The following is a 25,844-nucleotide window of genomic DNA, read 5'->3' as shown; positions in this document are numbered from 1 at the left end:
CAATAAATGCTTAGTCTTAGAGAGCATTTGCTTTTTAGTGACCCCCCATTTGACGGCCGGAAAGAGTCAGAAGAAAAAGGCAAATTAAAAAATAAAAAAAATAAAAATTAAAAATATATAATAAAGATCAATTAAGAAAGTTGCTTAGAATTAGCCATTCGATTACATGCTAAAAGTTAACTTAACGGTGAAGACAATATCGAGTTATAACAAGTATTTGTCATTACGTTATACAGGTATGGGATCCATTATCCGTAAATCCATTATTCAAAAAGCTCAGAATTATGGAAAGGCCCACCCTCATAAACTCCAGTGGGCCGCTTAGTCCAACGCCGTTTGGCCCGGTCATGGTTCTTCTGCCGTACAGTAGACGGTCCACTATATTTATCAAGGTATATAAAGGCTGCAGAATCTTAAATTTTTTTTTGGTGTTACTGTTCCTTTAAGTGTAATTCATGTAAAATATGTTTAAGTGTTGAAATTAAAATTAAGTAATGAAAACATCATGTAGTGTTGCGCTGCACTGGTAAAACTGATGTGTTTGCTTCAGAAACACTACTATAGTTCATATAAACAAGCTGCTGTGGAAAATGGAGGAAATTGAAAAACGGCTATATGGCACAGGTTAACTAATGGATAGAGATAACACCATTAGACAGACAGAGCTTATCTGCTATCTGCTGTGTAACTTGAGCTTTTTCTCCTTTGAATGGCTGCCCCCATTGCTACACAGCAGCTTGTTTATATAAACAATGGTAGTGTTTCTTAAGCAAACACAGCAGTTTTACCAGTGCAGGGCAAGACTGTATTAAATTTTCATTACTTTAAAACACTTATTTTTTGATGTTACTGTTCCTTTAAGTGAGAAAGGCAGCTCTTTATGCACATCATTTTTTGCATTTTTACCCCAATATATGAGTGGATGTGTACAAAAACCATTACATGTGGGCTGCTTTGATTTTTTTTGCCTGGGATGCTTTTTACCCCCAGTCCGGCCATGGCAACAATGCATTATTTTATTATTCCTTTAAAACGGTTTAATTTTTTTGTGTTACTGTTCCTTTAAGAGGATGCTTGCTGGCCTAAATTATAAATATAAATGTAGTATTCATATACATGATAAATATCACTTCCTCTTTACTGCTCTGGCTATTTCTTTTGAAACCTGCACCACGAGAAGCAATTTTGTACATTCCTCTTTGGGAATACATAATATTCCTATTCAAGGTCCAGGAAAGAAAACGGGACTGATAAAAAACACATAAAAACCACATCAGCAGCTTTGCATTTTGAGTAGAGAGAGAACGGCACCGCAGCAACAATAATTGTGGTCCAAAACAGATTGCATTGTTGTGTTTATATCAGTGGATGATGTTGTGGTAGAAACAATGAATATAGAAACTTTTACTAATACGCTTTAAAGGAACAGTAACATCAAAAAATGAAAGTGTTCTAATTAAATGAAAATATCATGTTCTACAGAGCTTATCTGCTGTGTAACCTGAGCCTTTTTTCCTTTGAATGGCTGCCCCCATTACTACACAGCAACTTATTTATATAAAAAATAGTAGTGTTTCTGAAGCAAACACAGCAGTTTTAACTAGTGCAGGGTAACACCAGTGCATTATACTTTTATTACTTTAAAACACTTCATTTTTTGATGTTACTGTTCTTTTCACCGAAATACACAGAGGTGCAATACTTTGTGCAAACAATGAGCCACGTCTTCATGGTTTATCATTTCCCCTTTAGGAGAGAAGTACATTGTACATTACAGTGAATACATGGAGTATTGTGTGGCTTCTATTCTCCTTCCATAGTGGGGGTTCACACTCTAGTAGAGGGTCTGCAACATATGAATGACAAGCTTCCATGCTTGCAATGCAGATTATGCAGGGGTGTTCTAAAGCTGCACTTACCACTGAAATACATTGCATTTCTCCAGCATTTTGACACCATGCGGATGACAGGACAGAGCACCAATAAACAAAAAGTAGTGCTGGCTGAGAGTGTTTAGGAGACCATTGTTCTGCAAGCTTCGTTCTGATTTCATTCCTGACGACGAGCTCAACCACAGCACAATGTCTTTCACCAGGTCTTCAAGGTAATTTTGCCCATCCTAAAAAAAATTGATAGTGGATGCTGGTAAAAAAGTAACTCAAGACAATTCATATCTGCATTGATAAATTAGAAAGGCAATGTAATGGTTCTACATTGAGCAACAGACACACTAGATTCAACAAGTTTCTTTCCTTTTTACTATGGCTTTTAATGTGTTTATTATTTTATACAAAAGGATTAGTTTAGTTATAATCCCAATGAAATGGGATTAGCTTCCTGGATTCATTTCATTGAATGACGTACAATTAAACAGATTCTCCTCCAATCTTTCTACTCACTTCTTCGGATTCCAGAAGGAACTCCGTGAACTGGCAGCCCACTACAGTCAGTTGTTTAGCCTTGCTGTAGTCCAGATCTAAATTGGCATAGAGCTTGCTGCTGGGCTTGTAAAAATACAGTAGTCTCCGAACAAACCTGAATGGAAGACAAAAACAAAAATGCCTTGAATGCCCAGGACTATTAGATTAGACAGATAAACATCTGGCAGCCAGGCTACATTATTTGCTGGGTGCTGAAAAGGTGGCTGCCAAAGAAAATTTACATTTTATATAGCAGTTAGATCCTGGGCACAAGGGCTGTTTTGTCTGCTCCTGCCATCTGGTAGATAACAGCAGCAACAAAATAGCCCCTTCTCTGCATGTTACTACTCCAAATACTGAATGAAAATGAATAAATGGATTCACATGCAGTGCTGACAGGCTGACCTTGGTGCCAAAATTCCCATACGAGCATCACCTGTCACAGCTCTGCACGTGCATCAGAGAGGGCACTGTACACATAGATGGAAAGGGCCTTTTATCAAGGCTGTTGCTGGATGGCAGTCAGGATGCACATGGGCCTAAAGGATAAAGGGAGCAGGAGAAACAGAATACCTGCACCGTGTGGAATATAAATGACTATCACTGAGTTGCACAACTTTGGCCCATAATAACCTTGTAAGATTGCATACAGAATGTATATGGAGAAAAAGGTGGGTATAATTTAGAAACGCATTCGTTATGGACTCTAGGGCTGTTGTCAGCAGCTGTTTTCATTCAGCATAATTAGACTGACCGTAGCTTCAGTTCCTCTGTGTGTGAGCACACACAGGCAATGGAGCAGGGGCACTGAGCAGATCTGCTTCTCCCAGCCTGCAAAAATACTCAGGCTGACAACAGCCACTGACAACAGCCTGTGTGTCCATAGCCTTAGGGCAAGGCCAGACGTGGCGTTTTTGCAGCGTTTTTACGTTTCATTTTTAAAAAAGGACAGCCAGGCGCAAATACGCTACTGAAAACACATGTGACCGTCAACATGCGTTTTTCAGCACGTATGATTCTTTTCCCAACATGCACTTCTTATTGTTCTCATTGAATTTGGACGCCATATTTAAAATACGCTGCGGATTTAAGTAAAGTGTGGTTTTAAACGTGCAGACCCAATTGAGTCTATTGATTTAGTAGTTTCTTGACGCAACGGTGTTTCTACTAAAAAATGCCAATACTGGCGTCCTGTGGCGGATTTCAGCTTGCAGGCGCCCTGTGTGAATTGCCATAGTGCGTTTTTCATTAGTTTCAGTGATAGTGCAGTTTATGCGTATTTACGCCTGGCTGTTCTTTTTTTTATCTCGCAAGAATTTAGACACCATATTTAAAATACGCTACATATTTACGTAAAGTGTGGTTTTAAACTTGCAGATCCCATAGAGTCTATTGATTTGGTGGTTTCTTGACGTATTGGCGTTTCTGCTGAAAAACACCAATACTGCCGTACCACGGCTGATTTCGGCTTGCAAGCGTCCTGTGAGAATTGCCATAGAGTGTTTTCTATTAGTTTCAGTGGTAGTGCATTTTACGCCCGATGGAGATTTTTTTTAAAAAACGCAACGTAAAAAAGACACGTCAGGCCTTGCCACAATTAACTGACAAAATCCTACAGGATCCGCTACCGGTTCATCTTCTTTCCTCCCTTTATTTTTCCCATCCTCTTTTGCTAAAAAGAGGAAGATACCTGTGCATTTCAAAGGCACGCTGACAACAGGCTGTGTGACCATAGCCTGAGATAAACACTGTTTAATAGCTACTGACTGAAAGAACTGGAAGAAATATAGTGAATATACATTTTTTTTGTGCTAATTTTGGCTTTATAATTCACTATAGATTATATTCGGCTTTGACCGAGAAATAAAAAGTGAAACACAGAGTCCTAGGTAGTCTCAACGGTACACAGTGCATCATCGCAGAGCACTGAAGTCAAGTCTTGAGAGTAACATAGTAAGTTGGGTTGAAAAAAGAAACACATACATCAAGTTCAACCTTTTAACTCTATATATAACCTGCCTAACTGCTAGTTGATCCAGAGGAAGGCAAAAAAAAAAAAACATTGGGCGCCACTCCAATTTGCCTCAGAGGGAGAAAAAAATCCTTCCTGATTTAAAGATCGGACCAGTCCACTGTAGAGTACAGTCCTCTGATCTGTGTTACCTTTATTTCTGGAGCAGAACTAGATCACTGCTTACCTGTGCAGCTGCTCATCTTTACAGTTCCTTAAATTCACATTTGGCCACTGTGGAGAGGAAAAAGGTTTTGTCATTGTTAGAGACATATAAGACTACAGTTCACACGCATTAGAGATCTGTCAAGGGCATCTTATAGAAACAGTAACATAAGAAAGTAATAAAAATATAATGCAGTGTTGCTCTGCACTGGTAACACTGGTGTGTTTACTTCAGAAACTCTACTATAGTTTATTTAAATAAGCTGCTGTTTAGCAATGGGGGCAGCCATTCAAAGGAGAAAAGTCTCAGGTTACACAGCAGATAAACTCTGTAGAACATAATATCTGTTATCCACTATTTAACCTGTGCCATAGAGCCTTTTTTCAATTTCCACCATTGCTACATAATAAGGACTGTAGTTGGCTATTGGTAGCCCCTATGTGGACTGGCAGCCTACGGGAGGGTCTGTTTGGCAGTACACCTGGTTTTTATGCAATTAAAACTGGTCTCCAAGCCTGGAATTCAAAAATCAGAAGCTGCTTTGAGGCCACTGAGAGTAACATCCAATGTGTAGGTGAGCGACATCTTGGGGACCACGGATATAGACAGTGATATTTGCTATTGGCCTTCAATTATTAAACTTTATTGTGTAGCTAGATTACAGTTATCCCCAACCAAAAGCTCGCGAGCAACATGTTGCTCCCCAACCCCTTGGATGTTGCTCACAGTGGCCTCAAAGCAGGTGCTTATTTTTGAATTTCTGACTTGGAGGCAAGTTTTGGTTGTATAAAAAAACAGGTGCACTGCCAAACAGAGCCTCAATGTAGGTTGATAATCCACATATGGGCTACTAAATGGCCAATCACAGCACTAATTTGGCACCCCAGGAACATTGTTCATGCTTGTGTTGCTCCCCAACTCCTTTAACTTCTGAATGTTGCTCATGGGGTCCAAAAGGTTGAGGATCCCTGAGCTAGAACAATAACAAGTAATGAAAAAGGATACAGCACATGTGGTAAAGTGTAAAACAGCCTGATCAAAACCACAGTTTGACCAGCCACATCACAAACAAGGGTACCCATCCATGGGCCAACGTCCAGAAAATGTGACTGACCTAACTGTATTAAAAATGAGACCATTAGTGGCCAGGTTCTAGGTTCCAGACCACAGAATGCACTTGTATACAATCATAAGTTCCATTAAAGGAACAGTAACAGCAAAAAAATTGAAGTGTTTTAAAGTAATGAAAATATCATGTACTGTGGCCCTGCACTGGTAAAACTGATTTGCATCAGAAACACTACTACAGTTTAAAGCAGTGTTCCCCAACCAGTAGCTCGTGAGCAACAAGTTGCTCTCCGTGTCCTCAAAGCAGGGGCTTATTTTTAAATTCCAGGCTTGGAAGTGATTTTTAATTTCATAAAAACTAAGTATAATGCCAAGTAGAGCCTTCTGTAGGTTGCCAGTCCACATAGGGGCTACCAAATAGCCAATCACAGCCCTTACTTGGCACCCCAAGGGACTTTTTCATGCTTGTGTCGCTCCCCAACTCTTTTTACATTTGAATGTGGCTCATGGGTAAAAAAGGTTGGGGACAACTGGTTTAAAGCAATAGCAGAAATAGAAAAAAAGCTATATGGCACAGGTTAAATAGCGAATAACAGATAACACTATTGTGTTCTACAGAGCTTATCTGCTGTGTAACCTGAGCTTTTTCTCATTTAAATGGCTGCCCCCATTGCTACACAGCAGCTTGTTTATAGAAACTATAGTAGTACTTATCTGTTATCTACTGTGTATCCTGTGCTTGAATGGCTGCCCCCATTGCTACACAGCAGCTTGTTTTTATAAACTATAGTAGTGTTTCCAAAGCAAACACATCAGTTTTACCAGTGCAGGCAACACTGCATTATATTTTTAAAACAATTTCATTTTTGATCCTACTGTTCCTTTAACATGTGAAAGTCACAGTGCTTTACATGCTTTGTGTGAACCTGCAATCTTAGTCGGCAATATTGTAAATCATTTCTAGGAATCGTATTCTTAACTGATATAACTTTATTATATCTGCCACTTTCTGGCCAAAGCCATGAACATTACACTGTATTATCTAAAGTCTGAACAAAAAAAACCCAAGGGTGAATGGGTAGGGGTTTGAAACAGAGATTTGTTAAATATCAGACTTCTTTATTTTGATGCCGCAACAAGGAGCACTGGTGATTCAAGACACAAGACTCAAAAAGAATAAAAACAATGCTTGGGCCTTCTAATCCTCATAAGTTTATTTTCAATCAACCTGTGCCTGTAAGTATCCATATAATAAACCAATCAAGTACAGGTATGGGACCTGTTCTACAGAATGCTTGGGACCTGGGGTTTTCCAGATCACAGATCTTTCCATATTAAAGGAAAACTATACCCCTCAAACAATGTAGGTCTCTATAAAAAGATATTGCATAAAACAGCTCATACGTAAAACTAGGGATGCACCGAATCCAGGATTCGGCCAGGATTCGGCCTTTTTCAACAGGATTCGGATTCGGCCGAATCCTTGTGCCTGGCCGAACCAAATCCGAATCCTAATTTGCATATGCAAATTAGGGGTGGAGAGGGTAATCGCGTGACTTTTTGTCACAAAACAAAGAAGTAAAAAAAAATTCCCCTTCCCACCCCTAATTTGCATATGCAAATTAGGGTTCGGATTCGGTTCGGTATTCGGCCGAATCCTTTGCTTAGGATTCGGGGGTTCGGCCGAATCCAAAATAGTGGATTCGGTGCATCCCTACGTAAAACCCTGCTTTGTGTAAATAAACCATTTTCCTAATAATATATTTTTTTAGTAGTATGTGCCATTGGGTAATTTTAAATAGAAAATTGCCATTTTAAAAAATAAGGACAGCCCCCTGGGATCATACGATTCACTATTCACACAAACAAACTACACTTGTTAGGTCACATGAGCCAACAGACAGATTTCTGTCTTTTGCTTCATTTTACAATCAGAGTTGCAGTATTTCTGGTCAGGTGATCTCTGAGGCAGGACACAGACCATCATGAAATGGTGGTTCAAGGCAAGAGATGTAAAACGGCAATATTTACTTATGTATATATACCAGTTTGGTAAGATTCTTTAATATGTACTTAATATGATATAAAGTGTATCTTAAGTATTTATTTTGAGGATATAGTTTTCCTTTAAGCCTACTAAAAAATCATGTAAACATTAAATAAACCCAATAGGCTGATTTTGCTTCCAATAAGGATTGATTATATCTTAGTTGGGATCAAATACAATCTACTGTTTTATTACATACAAAAGGGAAATAACTTTTAAAAATTTGGATTATTTAGATAAAATAGAGTCTAGGGGAGACAGCTTTTTTCATAATACAGAGCTTTCTGGATAATGGGGTGTCCGGATAACGGATCCCATACCTGTACAGCAACTGTAATTTAGCAGGAAACTTGTAGAGTTTATGGCAAGAAACTGACCTTCAATATGGTCCCAACAAGATTCCAATTCCACTCAAGGTTTTCTTTATGATTTAGAACTTGGCAGTCTTTCAGGTTCATCACCAACGCCTCTTCAGAGTCCTTTGCCAAACAAAAAAAAAACCAAAAACACAAGGGACTTTAGGTCTTCAGACATGTCATGTCATGTTATGTTATGTATGCCAATTTTATAAATTGCCCTGAACAAGCACGTGAGTTCCATAATGTGTGAAAACTTCCCTGATGTCAATGTAGGAAACTAGGAATAGACAAGGCTGAAGTCATTTATTTCCCAAATGTTCCAGGTTTACACTAAAACCGATGCACAAGCTGTGCATTTTATCACTTTACCTTCAGAATAAATATATCTTTCTGCAGACGTTGATGTTGATCCTTTTTCTGGTGGGCCGTGACTGCTTTCTGGACAATGTGATCCAAGTACAAGCTGTACGGTTTAGGGCCTCGTTTCTTCATTTCATGGAATCGCTTTAAGCAATTTAAAGCTGCACTGGCTCGTCTGAAATAAAAATAAGATGTAAAGAGCCCAAACGTCTGCTCCTAATGAACATTACTGTGTAATCCATATTGAGTGCCCCGGATATCTGAATTTGAGACTCCGTATTAATGGGAGTTTTATTCGGTGCAACAAAAACACAAACAACCCCCCACAAACGATTCTTAATAATAAGAAATGCTTACAGTCTCTTCTCCTTTGGGATGTCAAAAGATGCAGCCAGGTTCATTAGCGTCGGTAAGCAGTACAAGTGATGACTGTGAGAATGAGGAAGGATTGTGTTTGCCTATATGGTGCAAATAAACATAAAACCAATGTTATTTCAGCTTTTTGCTGCTTGAATGAATGCAATTTGGGTGTTTAATCAATTCTCTACTAAATTAGCCACCAACCGTATCATTTTGTAAAGGAAAACACGATATTCAGGTAACTAAGAGGGATCAAAGCCGAATTTCTTTGCATTCTCGGACATCTAAAATAGGAATCAAGACTCAACACATTCAAATGTGAATGGAAAAAATGGATTCCTAAAACTAGGGATGCACCGAATCCAGGATTTGGTTCAGGATTCGGCCACAATCCTTCTGTCCGGCCGAAACGGAATTTGCATATGCAAATTAGGGGGCGAGGGAAATCGTGTGACTTTTTTCACAAAACAAGGAAGTAAAAAATGTTTTCCCCTTCCCACACCTAATCTGCATTTTGCAAATTAGGATGCCATTCGGTCTACCAAAAACACGGAAAAAAAAACCGAACATAAATGTTTGCCTTTAAGGAAACCTACTATGTGCAAGAGTTCCCCAAGGATGATTGTTGCTCTGACAGACACATCATCATCACTGCTGGTTATGACTTCAACCAATCCCTAAAGTAGGAGGAAGATTAAATGAATAAAGGAAAATAAATAACAATAAAAAAGTTTTTTTAATACAGTTTTTCATTTACAAATGACAGGCTCACCTCCAATAGACCATTTGTGATAAAAGCAGATAATACCAGCGCTAAATAGTTGTCCATAAGATCAGGTCTAGGAAAGACAGGACATTGTTTTTGTTAATACAAGAATGAAAACCAACACAGACTACAGATACTAATGAGCATGTTAATTAAAAAAAAAAAAAAAAGTCATTTATTTGATTCTTCGGTTAGGATGATTATTTAGACAGTCTTCATGGTAAGCACAAGCAATACTTTTGTCCCACAGATAATGGATGTAAAGTGGAGGGACATACTTGGAGGAAAGGAATGCATCTTATTCTACTTTAAAGGGATACTGTCATGGGAAAAGGTTTTTTGTTTTTCAAAATGCATCAGTTAATTCTGCATTCTGACAAACAGATTTCTTTTATATTTAATTTTGAAATCTGACATGGGGCTAGACATATTGTCGGTTTCCCAGGTGCCCCCAGTCACGTGACTTGAGCTCTGATAAACTTTAGTAATTCTTTACCGCTATACTGCAAGTTGGAGTGATATCACTTCCCTCCCTTCCCCCACCAGTAGCCTAACAACAGAACAATGGGTAGGTAACCAGTTAGCAGTGCCCTAACACAAGATTACAGATGGTAGATATAAGAACAGCAGTCAATAGTAAAAATCCATTTCCGACTGCGACCCTTTCAGTTACATTGAGTAGGAGAAACAATAGTCTGTCAGAAAGCACGTGAAAGCTTGCTACTTCCTAAGCCTCCAAGCTAGTTTCTGCCAGGCATTATGCAGTTCAAAGAAGTCACACCTGTCCTAGAAAGGCACTGCCGAGGCCTCCAAAATATCCCAGGAAAATGTGTGAATGCATCCTATAAATCTACATGTATATTCTCTTTTCTGAAATCCAGTTATTAGGGATGCACCGAATCCAGGATTCGGCCTTTTTCAGCAGGATTCGGATTCGACCGAATCCTTCTGACTGGCCAATCCGAATCCTAATTTGCATATGTAAATTAGGGGTGGGTAGGGAAATCACGTGACTTTTCGTCACAAAAGAAGATTTTTTCCCACTTTTTCCTTTCCTGACCCTAATTTGCATATACAAATTAGGATTCAGATTCGGTTCGGTATTCGGGCCGAATCTTTCACCACGGATTCGGTGATTCAGCCGAATCCCAAATAGTGGATTCGGTGCATCCCTATCAGTTATACAATACCCTTTTAAACACCTTTCTACACTGACTTTACAAATGTTATTATAGATTTTCTAAAAATAAACAAAGACACGACCATCTTGGCTCAAACTGTCAGTGTGAACAGAATACAAAGTCGCTGACCAGTAATACTTGTCTGCCTTTCGGGTGTCTCCAGAAAGACTATAATTTTACACAGCAGTAAGGTAAGTCCCTCGTCCAAAACATGTGACCCCTAAAATACTGTGAAATTATGCCATGGACAAAGATCATAAGGGTTTCAAATCTGCATAATCATTGACAGGAAGAAGATAAACATACCTTGAGCGTGCTCTGTGCGGAAGAATAGTTTTAGCCTCTGCTGCAACAAACCCGTCAGAAAGCCTCCAAGAATCCTGAAACCCACTTGGATCTAAGGGGATGAAGCAGAAAGTCCATTATGTCAAATATATGGTCAATAATTTAAAACATTTGGATTGGCCCAACTAGCATGTCTCTGCAATTGGAAATATTTGAAAAGAATTCATGGAACACGGGCCCTATGTTTCTCATAAATCCCTGCACACACCACATGGCTTTGGTCCGGAATATGCACACCTGAGTGGTTTCGGGACAAAAACTCGTGAGCAATGATAGGCTGATGCCATTCATGTGACTGCTAAGAGACAAGTGCTGATGCCATTCATGTGACTGCTAAGAGACAAGTGGTGGCATCAGGTGGTATACTGTGTTTTCTGACATTAGCCTAAACCAGGGGTCCTCAAAATATGGCCCGTGGGCCAGATATGGCCCTCAAGGTTTTTTACCCTGCCCCACTGTGGGCGTGTCCAGCGTCAGCCAGGGGAACAAGGTGACGCGACGCGCTGGGACCGAGAAAAAGAGAGGATCTGCGAGCAGCAGCTTAGTAGAAGTGTGCCACTCACCGGTCCAGGTACTCTTGTACACACCCTCAGCACATGTCGAGGTCTTATCTAGGGTTACAGGGGAATCATAAACCGAATCTCCGCTCTCAGGAAGAGACAGATACGTAGTTAGGTGCGCAGGGCTGCCATCAGGGGGGCACTGTCCCGGACCCTATGGCTTCTATATGTTAAGAGGGGCCTGGTCGTGCTGTGTTTCCTGGTTTAGACAGGCTCCTCTTGAAGTGCAGAAGCAGGAGCAGAGTTGTGCCGAAGTAGGAGCCGAGTTGGAACCGGATATTGACTCTCACCAGCCAAAAGCAGGCCTGCACTTCCCATCGAAATGGTTGGTTAAAATCGTTCTTCATTTTAAAGGGGAACTCCACAAAAACATAACTTAAGCTTTTTGAAAAGTAAAAATAATTTCAAGCAACTTTGCAATATAAATCATTTTAAAAATTATGCAGACTTTTAATGGTTTCTGACAGTTCCCTAGGCCTAGTCCCCTGCTGATCTCTCTGACTTCTTTGCTGAGCTGGCTGACTACTGTTACTTTGTATCCTTAGCCTGCATCCTCCAAACCCCACAATTCCCTGCTCAAGTGATTTCAATAAGCAAAAGAAGATCACAGTGCATTGTGGGTTATGCAGTTCCTGCATGCTGTCTGTAAGCTGTGTAGAAGTAGTAACCTCAGTGTTTAGTCCCTGCTTCCCCGCCAGGATTTAGTGTAGTAAAAGAACGGATAAACAGCTTTATTCCAGCATAGAAAATTGCATTTTTTTCATACTTTTTGAAGAAACAGGTAACTGTAATGGGTATATTAAGGGTTTCCTCTTTAAGTATCATATTGTATATGTGCAGTGTGCATGGGGTGAAGGGAGAGCTCATATAAGTGATCTTCAACCCATGGCTTTCTAGCTACTGTATTGGTACTACAACTGCCAGATTCAAAGCCCACGACTGGATGTTGCAGCATGGCAACAGCTAGATAGCCACAAATGTCTGAAAATGGAGATACATTTAAAATATGAAATCAGTTCATGCTCACTTACCAACACTCAGAAGGGCTTCTGTAAATTCCTTTGTCACAACTGGGACAGAGAGGCGAAAAATATCATAAAGTACCTCAAGTAGACCTCTCTACACAAAGATGAAAAAAAAAGTGTTTCATAAGGTAAGAAACAAGCAGCTGATAATATTTACATTTTAAGTTTCCCGTTTATTGATAGTTTATTTGTCTAAATCGTACCCAAATAATAGTCAGAGCTGGTGTCATACTATTTGTGGCTTTGAGATTGATCAACGATCTGAGATTAGAGTGCTCCAGAACACAATGCTGTCAACAGTTTAGTCGGTTATATTGGCTAAAACTAATTAAAGGGGACCCGTCACCCAAAAAAATTATTCAAAATCCTATTTTATCACATTAGTCAAGCAAAATGAACTTTAATTACACTATATAAATTATTTGAATCTTGCTTCCTTCAGTCTGGGATTTCAAAATTATAGCAAGCAGGCAGCAGCCATTTTGTGGACACTGTTATTAAGACAAGTCTTGTGTCATCTCAGAATCTTGTTTGTGCACCAGAATGGGGGACCCGATGTCCATCCCGATACCCTGGTTACACAATTAAATGGTGAAGAGAACGGGGGGAATGTGGGGAGAGCAGTGACATCTAGGAAGTGCTGAATGGAAAGTGAAAGTAATTGTCTGCCCCGCCTCTATGCCACTGGCATAGAGGAGGGGCAGACAATATTTGATTGACAGCTGAGATTTTTAAATGAGCTTACAACAGCTATGAATGCTTTAATAAAAAATAGAAATTGGATTTCATGTTTAGTTTGAAAAGGACTTTTATTATACAGATTTGTGTGTCTGGGTGACAGGTCCAATTTAAACAATGGCAAATAGATGGGAGCATCAGCATTCTTGTAACAGCCCCCTGCTATAGTGCTATGAATATCCCAGCAAAAAACTAAAACTACCCACCAACCCTTAAAGGAGAACTAAACCCTAAAAATGAATATGGCTAAAAATTATATATTTTATATACTGAACTTATTGCACCAGCCTAAAGTTTCAGCTTGTTGATAGCAGCAATGATCCAGGACTTCAAACTTGTCACAGGGGGTCACCATCTTGGAAAGTGTCTGTGACACTCACATGCTCAGTGGGCTCTGAGCAGCTGTTGAGAAGCTAAGCTTAGGGCTCGTCACTAATTATCCAGCAGAAAATGAGGTTGGTCTGTAATATAAACTGATGCTACAGGGCTGATTATTAAATTCTGATGCTAATTGCACTGGTTTCTGTGCTGCCATGTAGTAATTATCTGTATTAATTACTAATCAGCCTTATATTGTGACATTTCTATTCTATGTGTACTGTATATTGTGAGTGGGTCCCTAAGCTCAGTAAGTGACAGCAGCACAGAGCATGTGCAGTGAATCAGCAGAAAAGAAGATGGGGAGCTACTGGGGCATCTTTGGAGACACAGATCTTTACTGCTAAAGGGCTGTGGTTGCCTTGGGCTGGTGGAGAAGCACAAAACATAATGTACAACATTTCTAGCTACTTCTTTAGCTAGGCCTTAGTTCTCCTTTAAGACAGATACCCATTTTGTTTTCACTGCGATTACAGAAAAACAATTCTTGGCATACCCAAAAGGCACTGTTTCTAACAGTGCTGGGCCATTAAAGGAACAGTAACACCAAAAAATGAAAGTATTTTAAAGTAATGAAAATGTCAGACTGTTGCCCTGCACTGGTAAAACTGTTATTTGCTTCAGAAACACTACTATAGTTCATATAAACAAACTGCTGTGTAGCAATGGTGGAAATTTAAATAATGCTATATGGCACAGGTTAAATAGTGGATAAGAGGTAACACCATTATGTTCTACAGAGCTTATCTGATATCTGCTGTGTAACTTGAGCCTTTTCTCCTTTGAATGGCTGCCTCCATTGCTATACAGAAGCTTTTTTATATAAATAGTAGTTTGTCTGAAGCAAACAACAGTTTTATCAGTGCAGGGCAATACATTATAATTACTTTAAAAACACATTTTTTTATGTCACTGTTCCTTTAAAGGGGTGGTTCACCTTTGAATTAACTTCTAGTATGTTATAGAACGACCAATTCTACAAAAACTTTTTAATTGGTTTTCATTATTTATTTTTTATAGTTTTATAGTTATTTGTCTTTTTCTTCTGATTCTTTGCAGCTTTCAAACGGGCGTTGCCGTACCCTTCCAAAAAAACAAATGCTCTGTAAGGCCACAAAAGTATTGTTATTGCTACTTTTTATAACTGACCCTTCTATTTAGACTCTCTCCTATTCATAATCCAGTCTCTTATTCAAATCAATGCATGGCTGCTAGGGTAATTTGGGCCCTATTTACCAGATTGCTTAAAATGCAAATTGAAAGAGCTGTTGAATAAAAAGATAAATAACTCAAAAACCTTAAATAATAAAAAATGAAAACCAATTGCAAATTATCTCAGAATATCACACTCTAGATCATACTAATGGTTATCTCAAAGGTGAGCAACCCCTTTAAAGACTGACTGATAACTGAATAGTATGGATTATATCTAAGGTGCATGAGTGGCTATCAGTACAATTAAAGGAACAGTAACATCAAAAAAATAAGTGTTTTAAAGTAATGAAAATATAATGCATTGTTGCCCTGCACTGGTTAAACTGCTGTGTTTGCTTAAGAAACACTACTATTGTTTATATAAATAAACTGCTGTGTAGCAATGGGGGCAGCCATTCAAAGGAGAAAAAGCTCAAGTTACACAGCAGATAGTAAATAAGTTCTGTCTGTCTAGTGGTGTTATCTGTTATACATTAGTTAACCTGTGCCAATTCAGCTGTTTTTCAATTTACGCCATTGCTCCACAGCAGCTTGTTTATATGAACTACAGTAGTGTTTCTGAAGCAAACAGGTCAGTTTTACCAGTGCAGGGCGAAACTACATGAAAGTTTCATTTAAAACACTTACAATGGTGTTACTGTTCCTTTAACCAGAATGTTGTTTTTTTTCATGTCAATGATGCCTGCACAGGCAAAATCTGAATGTCTGCATGTACACTGAAATAATATTGCCTTTTTTTATTTCCCTTTTTGTATTTTTGAGCCTGCAGGAACATGATTGATCATATTTGCCTTTTAGGCTGCTTCCCAAAACTGCTGGGATTTAGGAAGCTAAAAGGCCTGCTCCAAATATAAAGGGATTCCTTCACGTGTATGAGTTACATTACAGCATGGAATCACATTTGGCTAATTTGTAGAACATATTTATGTACAGAGGCAGGTGAGAGAGCTGAATCCCTAAGGGAGGAAATGTCTGTTACAGAGACTGTAAAGTGCATGTACCTACCCGTATCTCCATGTTTGGTATACAAAGAACTCCTATTAGAGACTGGATCCCAGAGTTGCCAGGCTTGCACAAGCTAATGATACCTAATAAGAACAAATGACACGTAAAAACAATATTACAAGAGATATTAGAACGAAAGGCAAATAATTCCTGCAGCCCTTCTAACATTTCTTGGGCTCACAGCAGCCTCAGCCAGGCTCTATGCAGTTTCTTCTAAACAATTAATGTTCATTCAGCTGCTTCTGTATAAAGAGCAAGTTATAAAATGTGCATGCTTCATTATAAAAGTGATTGTGGAACTATTTTATGTTTTCCTAAAAACGATACCCATCCTGTATAACCAACAATGCATTATAAAGAAATATGATCCAGGGGTCTATACAGCTTTTCAGGGGATCTGTGTCTGGGCAACATAGCTAATGGGATAGACTTAGAGATCACTAACATGTCTGACACTGCCCCACATATAAGTCTAAAACATAAAATGAGGGCACTAAGATTGTGAAAACTTGTTTATATTCGGGTAGAGCGAAGAGTGTAATATACTACAATAAAGAGCAATTATAAATAAAACATGCACTAAGGGGCAGATTTATCAAAGGTCGAAGTGAAAATTCAAATTGGAAAAAAAATTAAAAAATTCGAATATCAAAATTTATCAAGTACTGTCTCTTCGACCATTCGTCATCTAAAAAATGGCGAATTACTGTTTTGGACTATGGGGGATCTCCTACAACCTATTTGGAGTCAATTGGTGGACTTTGAAAAATCAAAGGGTTTTTTTTTTTTTTTGGAAAAACTTAGACTCGTACGATTCGAATGCAATATTACTTCGATTCGTATGATTTGAACGAATACGGACCGTATATACTCGCGTATAAGCCGAGTTTTTCAGCACTTAAAATGTGCAGAAAAAGTCTACCTCGGCTTATACGCGAGTCACTGGGTGCGCAGAGGGATTTTAAGACTAAGGGACCTGGCGCTAGGACCCTGTGGCAATGTAGTAGGCGGAAGTGACGTGCAGAGCTTGATGAACATGCGATGTTATGCCGGCTGTTAATCTTTGCTTGCCGCAAAGGAAACAAGATCCAGCCGTGCAGAGAGGGAGAAAGCAGCCTGTCAGCAACTGCGAGAAAAAGGGGGAGGTGGAGAGAAGCGGCTTTCAGAGATCGAGCTGTGAGTGAAATGATTCAGAGAGGAGGGGGAGAGAGAAAGACGGCTGTGACAGTAGGGGTGGGAGAGGTGGAGAGAACGGACTTTCAGAAGTCGGGCTGTGAGAGGAGAGGTGGACAGAAAGTTGGCTTGTATAGAAACGGAGGCAATAAACAGGGGAAAGAAAACAGATGCAAAACTAACTTTTGTCTTACAGTTTAAAGGCACTGTGACTAGTGCAGAGAGAGGAAGGGAAAGATATGGAAGCAAATGGTTAGAGGAAAGAGTTAAAAAGGGCCCTGTGTACTGTCTCTCCCCATTGAAATGTACAAACTTCCCTTTTTAAGTTCAGCATTTATTATTTAGTGTGCCTATAATGTACCCCCTGTTATAAAATATAAGGATATGTTATATCCCAGAGGTTCATGACTATATAAAAGCACAGGACCAAAGTGACTAAGCATCAGTTATGACTAATGACATCCCTAAGCACCATTTATAAGTATATAATTTGCTAGATATTTATGGCACTTGTCTTGTGTATTACCGGTATGTACCGTAACTCTTATCACATAAAGAGGGAAGAGATGAGAGTTACACTTGGCTTTTGAGTAGACGAATGTGATTATTTTGTCCAAGGGCCCTGTGTGGATATACTGTAGCCTAGGGGCCCCACATGCCATTAATCCGCCACTGGGGGCAGTTGCATGGCTGGCTCCTCCATAGTGTGGAAGAATGAGGGAGATTTGAAATGCGTGCTGCAGTGTTCTCCCTCTTCCTCACTACATGTTGTAAGTGCATGGAACAGGCAGCCCTGGGGAGAGTGAGCCCAGCCTGGGAAGCCAGCGCTTATGTGCTCTCACCTGCACAGGGACTAGGTTTGCCAGATGCTGCTTGCGCTTCTGCGCTAGGTGACATTTTACCAGAAGCTGCTGCATTTCTCACCCTAGGCTTATACTCGAGTCAAGAAGTTTTCCCAGTTTTCGTAGGTAATATGAGGTACCTCGGCTTATACTCGAGTATATACGGTATTCACCCAAAGAAAATAAAAATTCTAATTTTTTTAATAAATTACAGTTGGTCTTTTATTGGAATTTCGAGGTGATGGGAGTTCTAAAAAAAAAAAAAAAAATTTGGATTTTCTGGCTTAATCCAGCAAAGACGACAAACTTCCAAATAGGATAGGGACCTCTCCCGTTGAGTTATATACAACCTGAGATGGCAGATTTTGGGATTTTGACTTTTTGTATCCTCCGGGTATAATAAATCTCAAAAAAAAAAAAAATTTCCCGGGCTAAAAAAATATGGATTTTACAATAAAAAAAAAACCAAAAACTCAAATTTTTCGAGTATTTGGCATTCGGACTTTAATAAATAACCCCTAAATGAAACAGAACAATGTGCACAGTAAACGTTTGGGAGGTATAAGGGTAGGCACTAAATTTTGCTAAAAACTTTTGCACTTACCTGCCACATAAATTAGCACAAGCTATTTCAGCCAATACTGTTTTAGTCTCAGCAACATTTTTAATAATGAGCAATGTATTAATGACTGTGTGCCAACAAATAGCGAAAAGTTAATTTAAGTGTTAATATGAAATTATACCTGCCACATAAAATATGTGGCAGCAACGAAATCACCAGACCCATCACATAACACATGTGTCAGACTCTCACATTTATTGATAGTGTAAGGGCCTCAGGATAGGTTTTATGTCCATAGCAAATGTTTGGGGTGGCAGCACAATGTAGCCCACGATTAGATTAGATTAATGCATTTGCTTTCCAAGCTGTTCATAAAGCTCCAAGACAGCTCCAAGACAGTTTATTGCCAACAGATTAGCCACAATAGTGCAAACTAGAACGCTATATTTATTCTGCAGAATGCTTTACCATACCTGAGTAAACAGCTCTAGACACTGTATCTGTTTGTTTAGGATAGCAGCTGCCATATTAGCTTGGTGTGACATCACTTCCTGCCTGAGTCTCTCCCTGCTCACTTACAGCTCTGAGCTCACATTACAGAAGGGATGGGAGGAGGAGCAAACTGAGCATGCTCACGCCTGGGGCAAGGAGGTTTAAGCTGAAAACAGGAAGTCTGATACAGAAGCCCATGAGTACACAATAAAAGGAAAGAAATGCTGTGTTTCTTTTGTCAGAGGACTCAGAGCAGCATTACTTTGAGGGGTTACTGACCTTTCTTATGAAGCTTACTTAATTTCAGCCTTTCCTTCTCCTTTAATTAGAAGACAATGAATCTTTGACACATTTTTACTAGGGATGCACTGAATCCACTATTTTGGATTTGGTTGAATCCCTGAATACTTTATGAAAGAATTGGCAGAATAACAAACTGAATTTGCATATGCCAATTAGGGGCATGAAAGGAAAAAGAGGAACATGTTTTTAACTTCCTTGTTTTGTGACCAAAAGTCATGTGATTTCCCCAACTGCCCCTAATTTGCATATGCAAATTAGGATTTGAATCGGCCAGGCACAAGGATTCAGCCGAATCCAAATCCTGCTAAAAAAAAAGGCTGAATCCGGGATTCTGTGCATCCCTAATTTTTACAGAAAGCAAGTGACCTGAAAAAAATCCCTAACATTAGATCCCCATTTAAAAAAGTAAATTTGGCTGAAAAACATCTTGGTTGGTACAGTTTCGAGCCGGTGATCTTTAAGCAGAAATAATAGCAGAGCCTCGATATTAATTTACAGCAACACCCTTGCCTAAATATCATTTCTCCCTGCAGCATTCTCAGGCTTACCCAAGAGCATGTTTTAACTAGTCAGTACAAAAATAAGCTATCAAAGAATTTTTAAATTAACTTTGTGTTTAATAAAAAATTTGGAATCTGCTATAAATCAGTCATTCGCGTGTAGCCTACAGGCATCCGATATCTAGAAATAGAGTGTGTACTCTCACACGGAATAGTCATGGACACTGGTATATTACACTAATTCTGTAACTACTACTTTGTGCTTTGTACATCATAATTTATTCTTACAACAGCAATAAATTCTGTAGCCCCTAACAAGGAATGTTTTGAATCACCCTCAGACGTTGGAATAAAATGCGCTAGCACACATGACTGGAAAGTGTAATCAAGCTGAAAGACACAAAATAAGCACTAACCTGCCCATGAACTGAATGCTGCGACAATTCCCAGTTTGCTTGCTTGGAATCGGGCTTCTCTGTCCTCTCTAAAAGATTAAACATGATAATCGTTACCGGTTACATGTACAAACATTACATTAGTCAAATATGTATGTTTGGTGCAAGACAGGCCACATTTGCGGTACAGGTATAGGACCTATTATCTGGAATGCTTGAGACCTGGGGTTTTCTGAATAACAGATCTTTCCATAATCTGGATTGGATTCTGAAGTTATTTGTAAATGTAACTGCTATTAAAGGAAAACTATACCCCCAAAATGAATACTTAAGCAACAGATAGTTTATATCAAATTGAATGACATATTAAAGAATCTTACCAAACTGGAATATATATTTACATAAATATTGCCCTTTTACATCTCTTGCCTTGAACCACCATTTCGTGACTCTATCTGTGCTGCCTCAGAGATCACCTGACCAGAAATACTACAACACTAACTGTAACAGGAAGAAGTGAGGAAGCAAAAGGCAGAACTCTGTCTGTTAATTGGCTCATGTGACCTTACATGTGGTTTGTATGTGTGCACAGTGAATCTTACGATCTCAGGGGGCGGCCCTTATTTTTTAAAATGGCAATTTTCTATTTATGATTACCCAATGGCACATACTACTAAAAAAGTATGTTATTATGATAATGGTTTATTTACATGAAGCAGGATTTTACATATAAGCTGTTTTACTCAGTATCTTTTAATAGAGACCTACATTGTTTGGGGGGTATAGTTTTCCTTTAACAAGGAATATGGATTTATTCATTTCTGTTATTTTGTTCTGACTCTTGAAACAATGTAGCAGAAGCCAGTCTCGCTGTATCTTTCAGGGCGGCTATAATTAACCAATGACGGATTGCACACTCAGTAATCTAAAAAATATTATATTTATTAGATACGAATAAAAGGGGGGTTAGAAAAATAATTGGTGAGCCCAACTCATTTCGACCATAGTGGTCTTCCTTAGGGGCACAAATAATAAATAATGATTTTTCATTATTTATGCCCACGAGGAAGACCACTATGGTTGAAGCGCGTTGGGCTCACCAATTGTTTTTGTAATTTTTGTAACCTCCCCTTTTTTTCTTATCTAATAAAAATATTTTTTTATGCTTACTGAGTGTGCAATCCGTCATTGGTTACTTATATGTTAGTTTTGGAGACCCTCATGGGGAGCCTCCTATGGTTTAGCACCTCGCATTTTAGTTTAAGGGTGCGCGCCTTCATTCTTGAAATTTTTTGTATCTTTTGGGCTGTTGGAGAAATTCAGGCCGAGAATCTGACCCTCCGCTGCTGCTGTCCTTAATGATGTGCATGGTCTCTGCTCAGGTGCAGGCAGACGTGGTGGATATTGGCTGCGAAATGTAAACTTTCATGATTTTGCAGAGGAGTGCAGAGGACTCTAGGTGCATCTCAGGTCATTTTGACTGGTCATGTGCTTTCAGAAAGGGCCAGCACTTAAGGATGGAACTGCTTTCTGGCAGGCTGTTGTTTCTCCTACTCCATGTAACTGAGTGTGTCGCAATGGGACCTGGATTTTACTATTGAGTTCTGTTCTTAGAACTACCAGGCAGCTGTTATCTTGAGTAAAGGCTGATAAAAGCTGCTGACAGACCGAGTTGGCAGCTTATTGGTGTGTGGGGCTTTCAGACGGGCTTCCCCCGATCTATATCTGTCGGCCAGATCTCGATCGGGCAGGTTAAAAAATCCCGTTGGATCGAGGCCGCATCTACGCGGTTCCACGATCCGACCGCCCGTATCAGATCCATTATGATCCGATATCATCCACTTCAATGTGGGCAAATCAGGGAGAGATCCGCTTGTTTGGAGACATCGCCAAATGAGCGGATCTCTGCGTCTATGGCCTCTTTTAGGGAGCTGCTTTCTGGTTACCTTCCCATTTTTCTGTTGTTAGGCTGCTGGGGGAGAAAGGGAGGGGGTGATATCACTCCGACTTGCAGTACAGCAGTAAAGAGTGACTGAAATTTAACAGAGCACAAGTCACATGACTGGGGGCAGCTGGGAAACTGACAAAATGTCTAGCCCGATGACAGATTTCAAAATTAAATATAGAAATATCTAATTGCTCTTTTGAGAAATGGATTTCAGTTCAGAATTCTGCTGGAGCAGCACTATTAACTGATGCGTTTTGAAAAAAATGTTTTCCCATGACAGTATCCCTTTAACCAGCTACCAGTGCCGAAAACAAACAACCAGAGAGATACAACTTTTAAAAGCAATTACATTTACAAAATAAATGTTTCAAATAAATTGAATGTTAATTAGCATGACTAGGAAGTGATTTAAAATTAAATTTCCTTTCATTGTGTAAAAAAACTTTACATGGGTGGAGGAGTATTTTAACTGCTTATAAGAAATCGATTGTGGTAAATTGTTAAGAATTAAATTTCCTTTCATTGTGTAAAAAAACTTTACATGGGTGGAGGAGTATTTTAACTGCTTATAAGAAATCGATTGTGGTAAATTGTTAAGAATTAAATTTCCTTTCATTGTGTAAAAAAAACTTTAGGTGGGTGGAGGAGTATTTTAACTGCTTTTAAGAAATCGATTGTGGTAAAAAGCACTGTGGTAAAAGCAAAAAACACAAATTCAGGAGCACAAAAACGAACAAAGGCAACAAGGCTACTTACTTTAGCTGTCCTTCAGCAGTGTCTGGATTGTGTCTGTAGTGAAAATCTGTGTACGGTGCTAGAATTTGCTAAACACAAACAAAGAAATATTAACAGTTCTGCTTGCAACACAGTGGATCAATGGCAGTAGGTATTAGAAAAGCACTTACCTCTAACTCTACATCAGCGCGCACATACTGCCGAGTGTCTGGGTGATTGAGAAGGTGCAGAACGGTGGTGATGAGAGCCTCATTTATCCGACTCAGCTGGCAGTCAATCACATTTTTCAGGATGGTACTCAGTCCACCTCTGAGAGCCACCACTTCTGGGTTCTGAAGTGCTAGGGATGAAGAAAAACAAAATTAAAGAGATATACATTCTGATTAGCAAGTTGTAGAAAGACACTAAAGCTAAAATTTGGATACATCAAGATTTGGATAAATCTTGTGGAAATGAACTGCACTGTAGGGGGACATTACGGGTTAAGCTCCATCCTCCAGGAGGCAGGACACTTATTAAATTATTCAAGGGGCGTGTCTGGAGTCCAGCTTAACCCCACACATTTCCTTATTCCATTATTGACCTGTATTAAGGGTTGCCACCTTTTATTAAAAAAAAAAAAATACCAGCCAGTGGGGGGGGGGGAAAACAAAAGGGGTGGGCCGTGACACAAAAGGGGCGGCCCATGAAGCAAAAGGGGCAGAGCCATGGGGTGCAACGCAAAAGGGGGCAGAGCCCTGCCACATGATGGCAAGAAGATGGAGAAAAGGTAAGTTTCCCGCGAAGGGCCAAGGGCTTTTACATTGCTGGTAAATTTGTAATACCGGCCCGGTGACAACCCATTCTGTATAAAGTCATGGAGCTCCTCCGTATAATACCCTTTTATTTTACAATAGGTGGTGCTTTCCCTAGATAAGCATAGTACAAAGCTTAGGTTAGAGTAGAGCCATATAAGTGAAAACAAGAGTTGGAGAGAGGCCGCAGGTTTGGAAAACTATACATATGCCAAAAAAGAAAATAGGCGGAGTGGAGAAGTTGTGGTTCACGCGTCGTATGGCCCCTTCCCGCACTCACACTTGCAAACCAGTTCGGGCTCCAGCAACCACGTAAAACTACAAATTTAGAACTAAATGTTAGCTTAGCTTAGTTAGTTTTTAAGGCTACAGTCCTGCACTGCGTACACGTGTTTACAGCAGTGAGTTTGTGTATTTACTTAGTTTGGTGTGTTGTGTGGGCATGGCTCAGTGTTTTTGTTGTTTTTGATATTGAATGGTTAAATTAAAAGTGAAGTTTTATCTAACATTTAGTTCTAAATATGTAGTTTTACTTGGCTGCTGGAGCCCGAACTGGTTTGCAAGTGTGAGTGGGGGAAGGGGCCATACAACGTGTGAACCACAACTTCTCCACTCCACATTTTCCTTTTCGGCATACTACAAAGCTTACTTTATACAGACCATATTATGCAAATCAAATTGCTGAAAACAAATATATACTGTCACACAAAAGTGGAAAGAATCCCTAGGACAGTTTGCATGTTATGCATGGAAATAAGGTGTTCCGCTTTATAGAGCCACGGGTAGAGCCATGTGAGCACTAGCACAGAGCCAGCGATGCACTAACCTAGTTCACACAATATGGCAATGCAAGCTCGGACCATTCTGTCCCTCTCCTGAAGGCCATCATTTCCAACTGCTATCAAGGAATTGGTTAAGGAGCTAGGAAATAAGGAAGCGTTCACAGTAATCATCTGAAAAACACAAGAGAGGGTCATAAGACAAAGTTATCATTTTTACTATATTTATAGTTTAGGGCTCTCTAAAGTTCACTTGAGCCAGCGTAGAACGGAAACAGACTCAGCTAAATATATAAGATTTATTAACACAGTAGGAATTCACAACTCAATCAGAAGTAATGCTGTGGTGATTCCACCCCCCTAAAAAAACAAGGTTTTGCATCTCTATTCTAAATGGGGCCACTTTGTTCAGTGTTAACAAAATGATGGAGCTGCTGGGAGAGCCTCCAAAGCAAAAATGACGTAAAACTGCTTTATGACTCCAGGTACAGCAGACTTCAAGAAGAGGTTCACCTTTAAGTTAACTTTTAGTAGGTTATAGAATGGCTAATTCTTAGTGACTTTTCCATTGGTCTTCATTTTTATTTTGTACAGTTTTTGAATATTTGCCGCCTTCTTCTGTATCTTTCCACCTTTCAAATGGGGGGTCACCGACCCCATCTAAAAACAAATGCTCTGTAAGGTTACAAATGTATTGTTATTGCTACTTTTTATTACTTATCTTTCTATTCAGGCCTCTCTTATTCATATTCCAGTCTCTTATTCAAATCAGTGCATGGTTGCTAGGGTCCTTTGGACCCTAACAACTAGATTACTGCAAACTGGAAAGCTGCTGAATAAAAAGCCAAATAAATCAAAAACCACAAATAATAAAAAATGAAAACCAATGGCAAATGGTCACAGAATACAGGGAGTCCTCGAGTAACATACACCTAACTTACATACAACTCACACTTCAATACAGAGGCTATTATAGTAACATACTGTGATTTGCTTGACTTTTATTAACATTTAGCTTTAATAAACCAACTTCCCCAATCCCCTCTGATGTGTGTTCTCTACTGCAGAGCACAGAAAGCTAAAAATAAATACTATGTTAAAACAAACATCCGTCTTGTAGTAAATGTATACGTTTTCACTTACCCACAAATTCAACTTAAAGGAGAACTAAACCCTAAAAATGAATGACTAAAAATGCCATATTTTATATACTGCACTTATTGCACCAGCCTAAAGTTTCAGCTTGTCAATAGCAGCAATGATCCAGGACTTTTAACTTGTCACAGGGGGTCACCATCTTGGAAAGTGTCTGTGACA

The 25,844-nt window shown here is 39.3% G+C and overlaps 1 protein-coding gene across 1 annotated transcript in view; it reads right to left on the bottom strand.

Annotated features, from left to right (window-relative positions):
• The window catches only part of rictor.S (RPTOR independent companion of MTOR, complex 2 S homeolog), a 112,272-nt gene that overhangs the window by 30,757 nt on the left and 55,671 nt on the right, over nt 1-25,844 (bottom strand). Inside the window, exons 7-21 of the mRNA XM_018244512.2 lie at nt 24,575-24,701; nt 23,125-23,294; nt 22,976-23,043; nt 20,293-20,360; nt 16,005-16,087; nt 12,675-12,762; nt 11,045-11,135; nt 9,564-9,630; nt 9,388-9,468; nt 8,789-8,889; nt 8,441-8,606; nt 8,090-8,191; nt 4,619-4,665; nt 2,400-2,535; nt 1,920-2,119 (exon numbers count right to left, since the gene is read on the bottom strand). Coding sequence (XP_018100001.1) covers nt 1,920-2,119; nt 2,400-2,535; nt 4,619-4,665; nt 8,090-8,191; nt 8,441-8,606; nt 8,789-8,889; nt 9,388-9,468; nt 9,564-9,630; nt 11,045-11,135; nt 12,675-12,762; nt 16,005-16,087; nt 20,293-20,360; nt 22,976-23,043; nt 23,125-23,294; nt 24,575-24,701 — 1,595 coding nt within the window. The remainder of the gene's footprint in view (nt 1-1,919; nt 2,120-2,399; nt 2,536-4,618; nt 4,666-8,089; nt 8,192-8,440; nt 8,607-8,788; nt 8,890-9,387; nt 9,469-9,563; nt 9,631-11,044; nt 11,136-12,674; nt 12,763-16,004; nt 16,088-20,292; nt 20,361-22,975; nt 23,044-23,124; nt 23,295-24,574; nt 24,702-25,844) is intronic.

The sequence above is a fragment of the Xenopus laevis genome, chromosome 1S, assembly GCF_017654675.1.
Source record: "Xenopus laevis strain J_2021 chromosome 1S, Xenopus_laevis_v10.1, whole genome shotgun sequence".
Classification (NCBI taxonomy): Eukaryota; Metazoa; Chordata; class Amphibia; order Anura; family Pipidae; genus Xenopus; species Xenopus laevis.
Note: the sequence above shows the minus strand (reverse complement) of the source record. Positions and strands in the feature narration are given on the sequence as shown.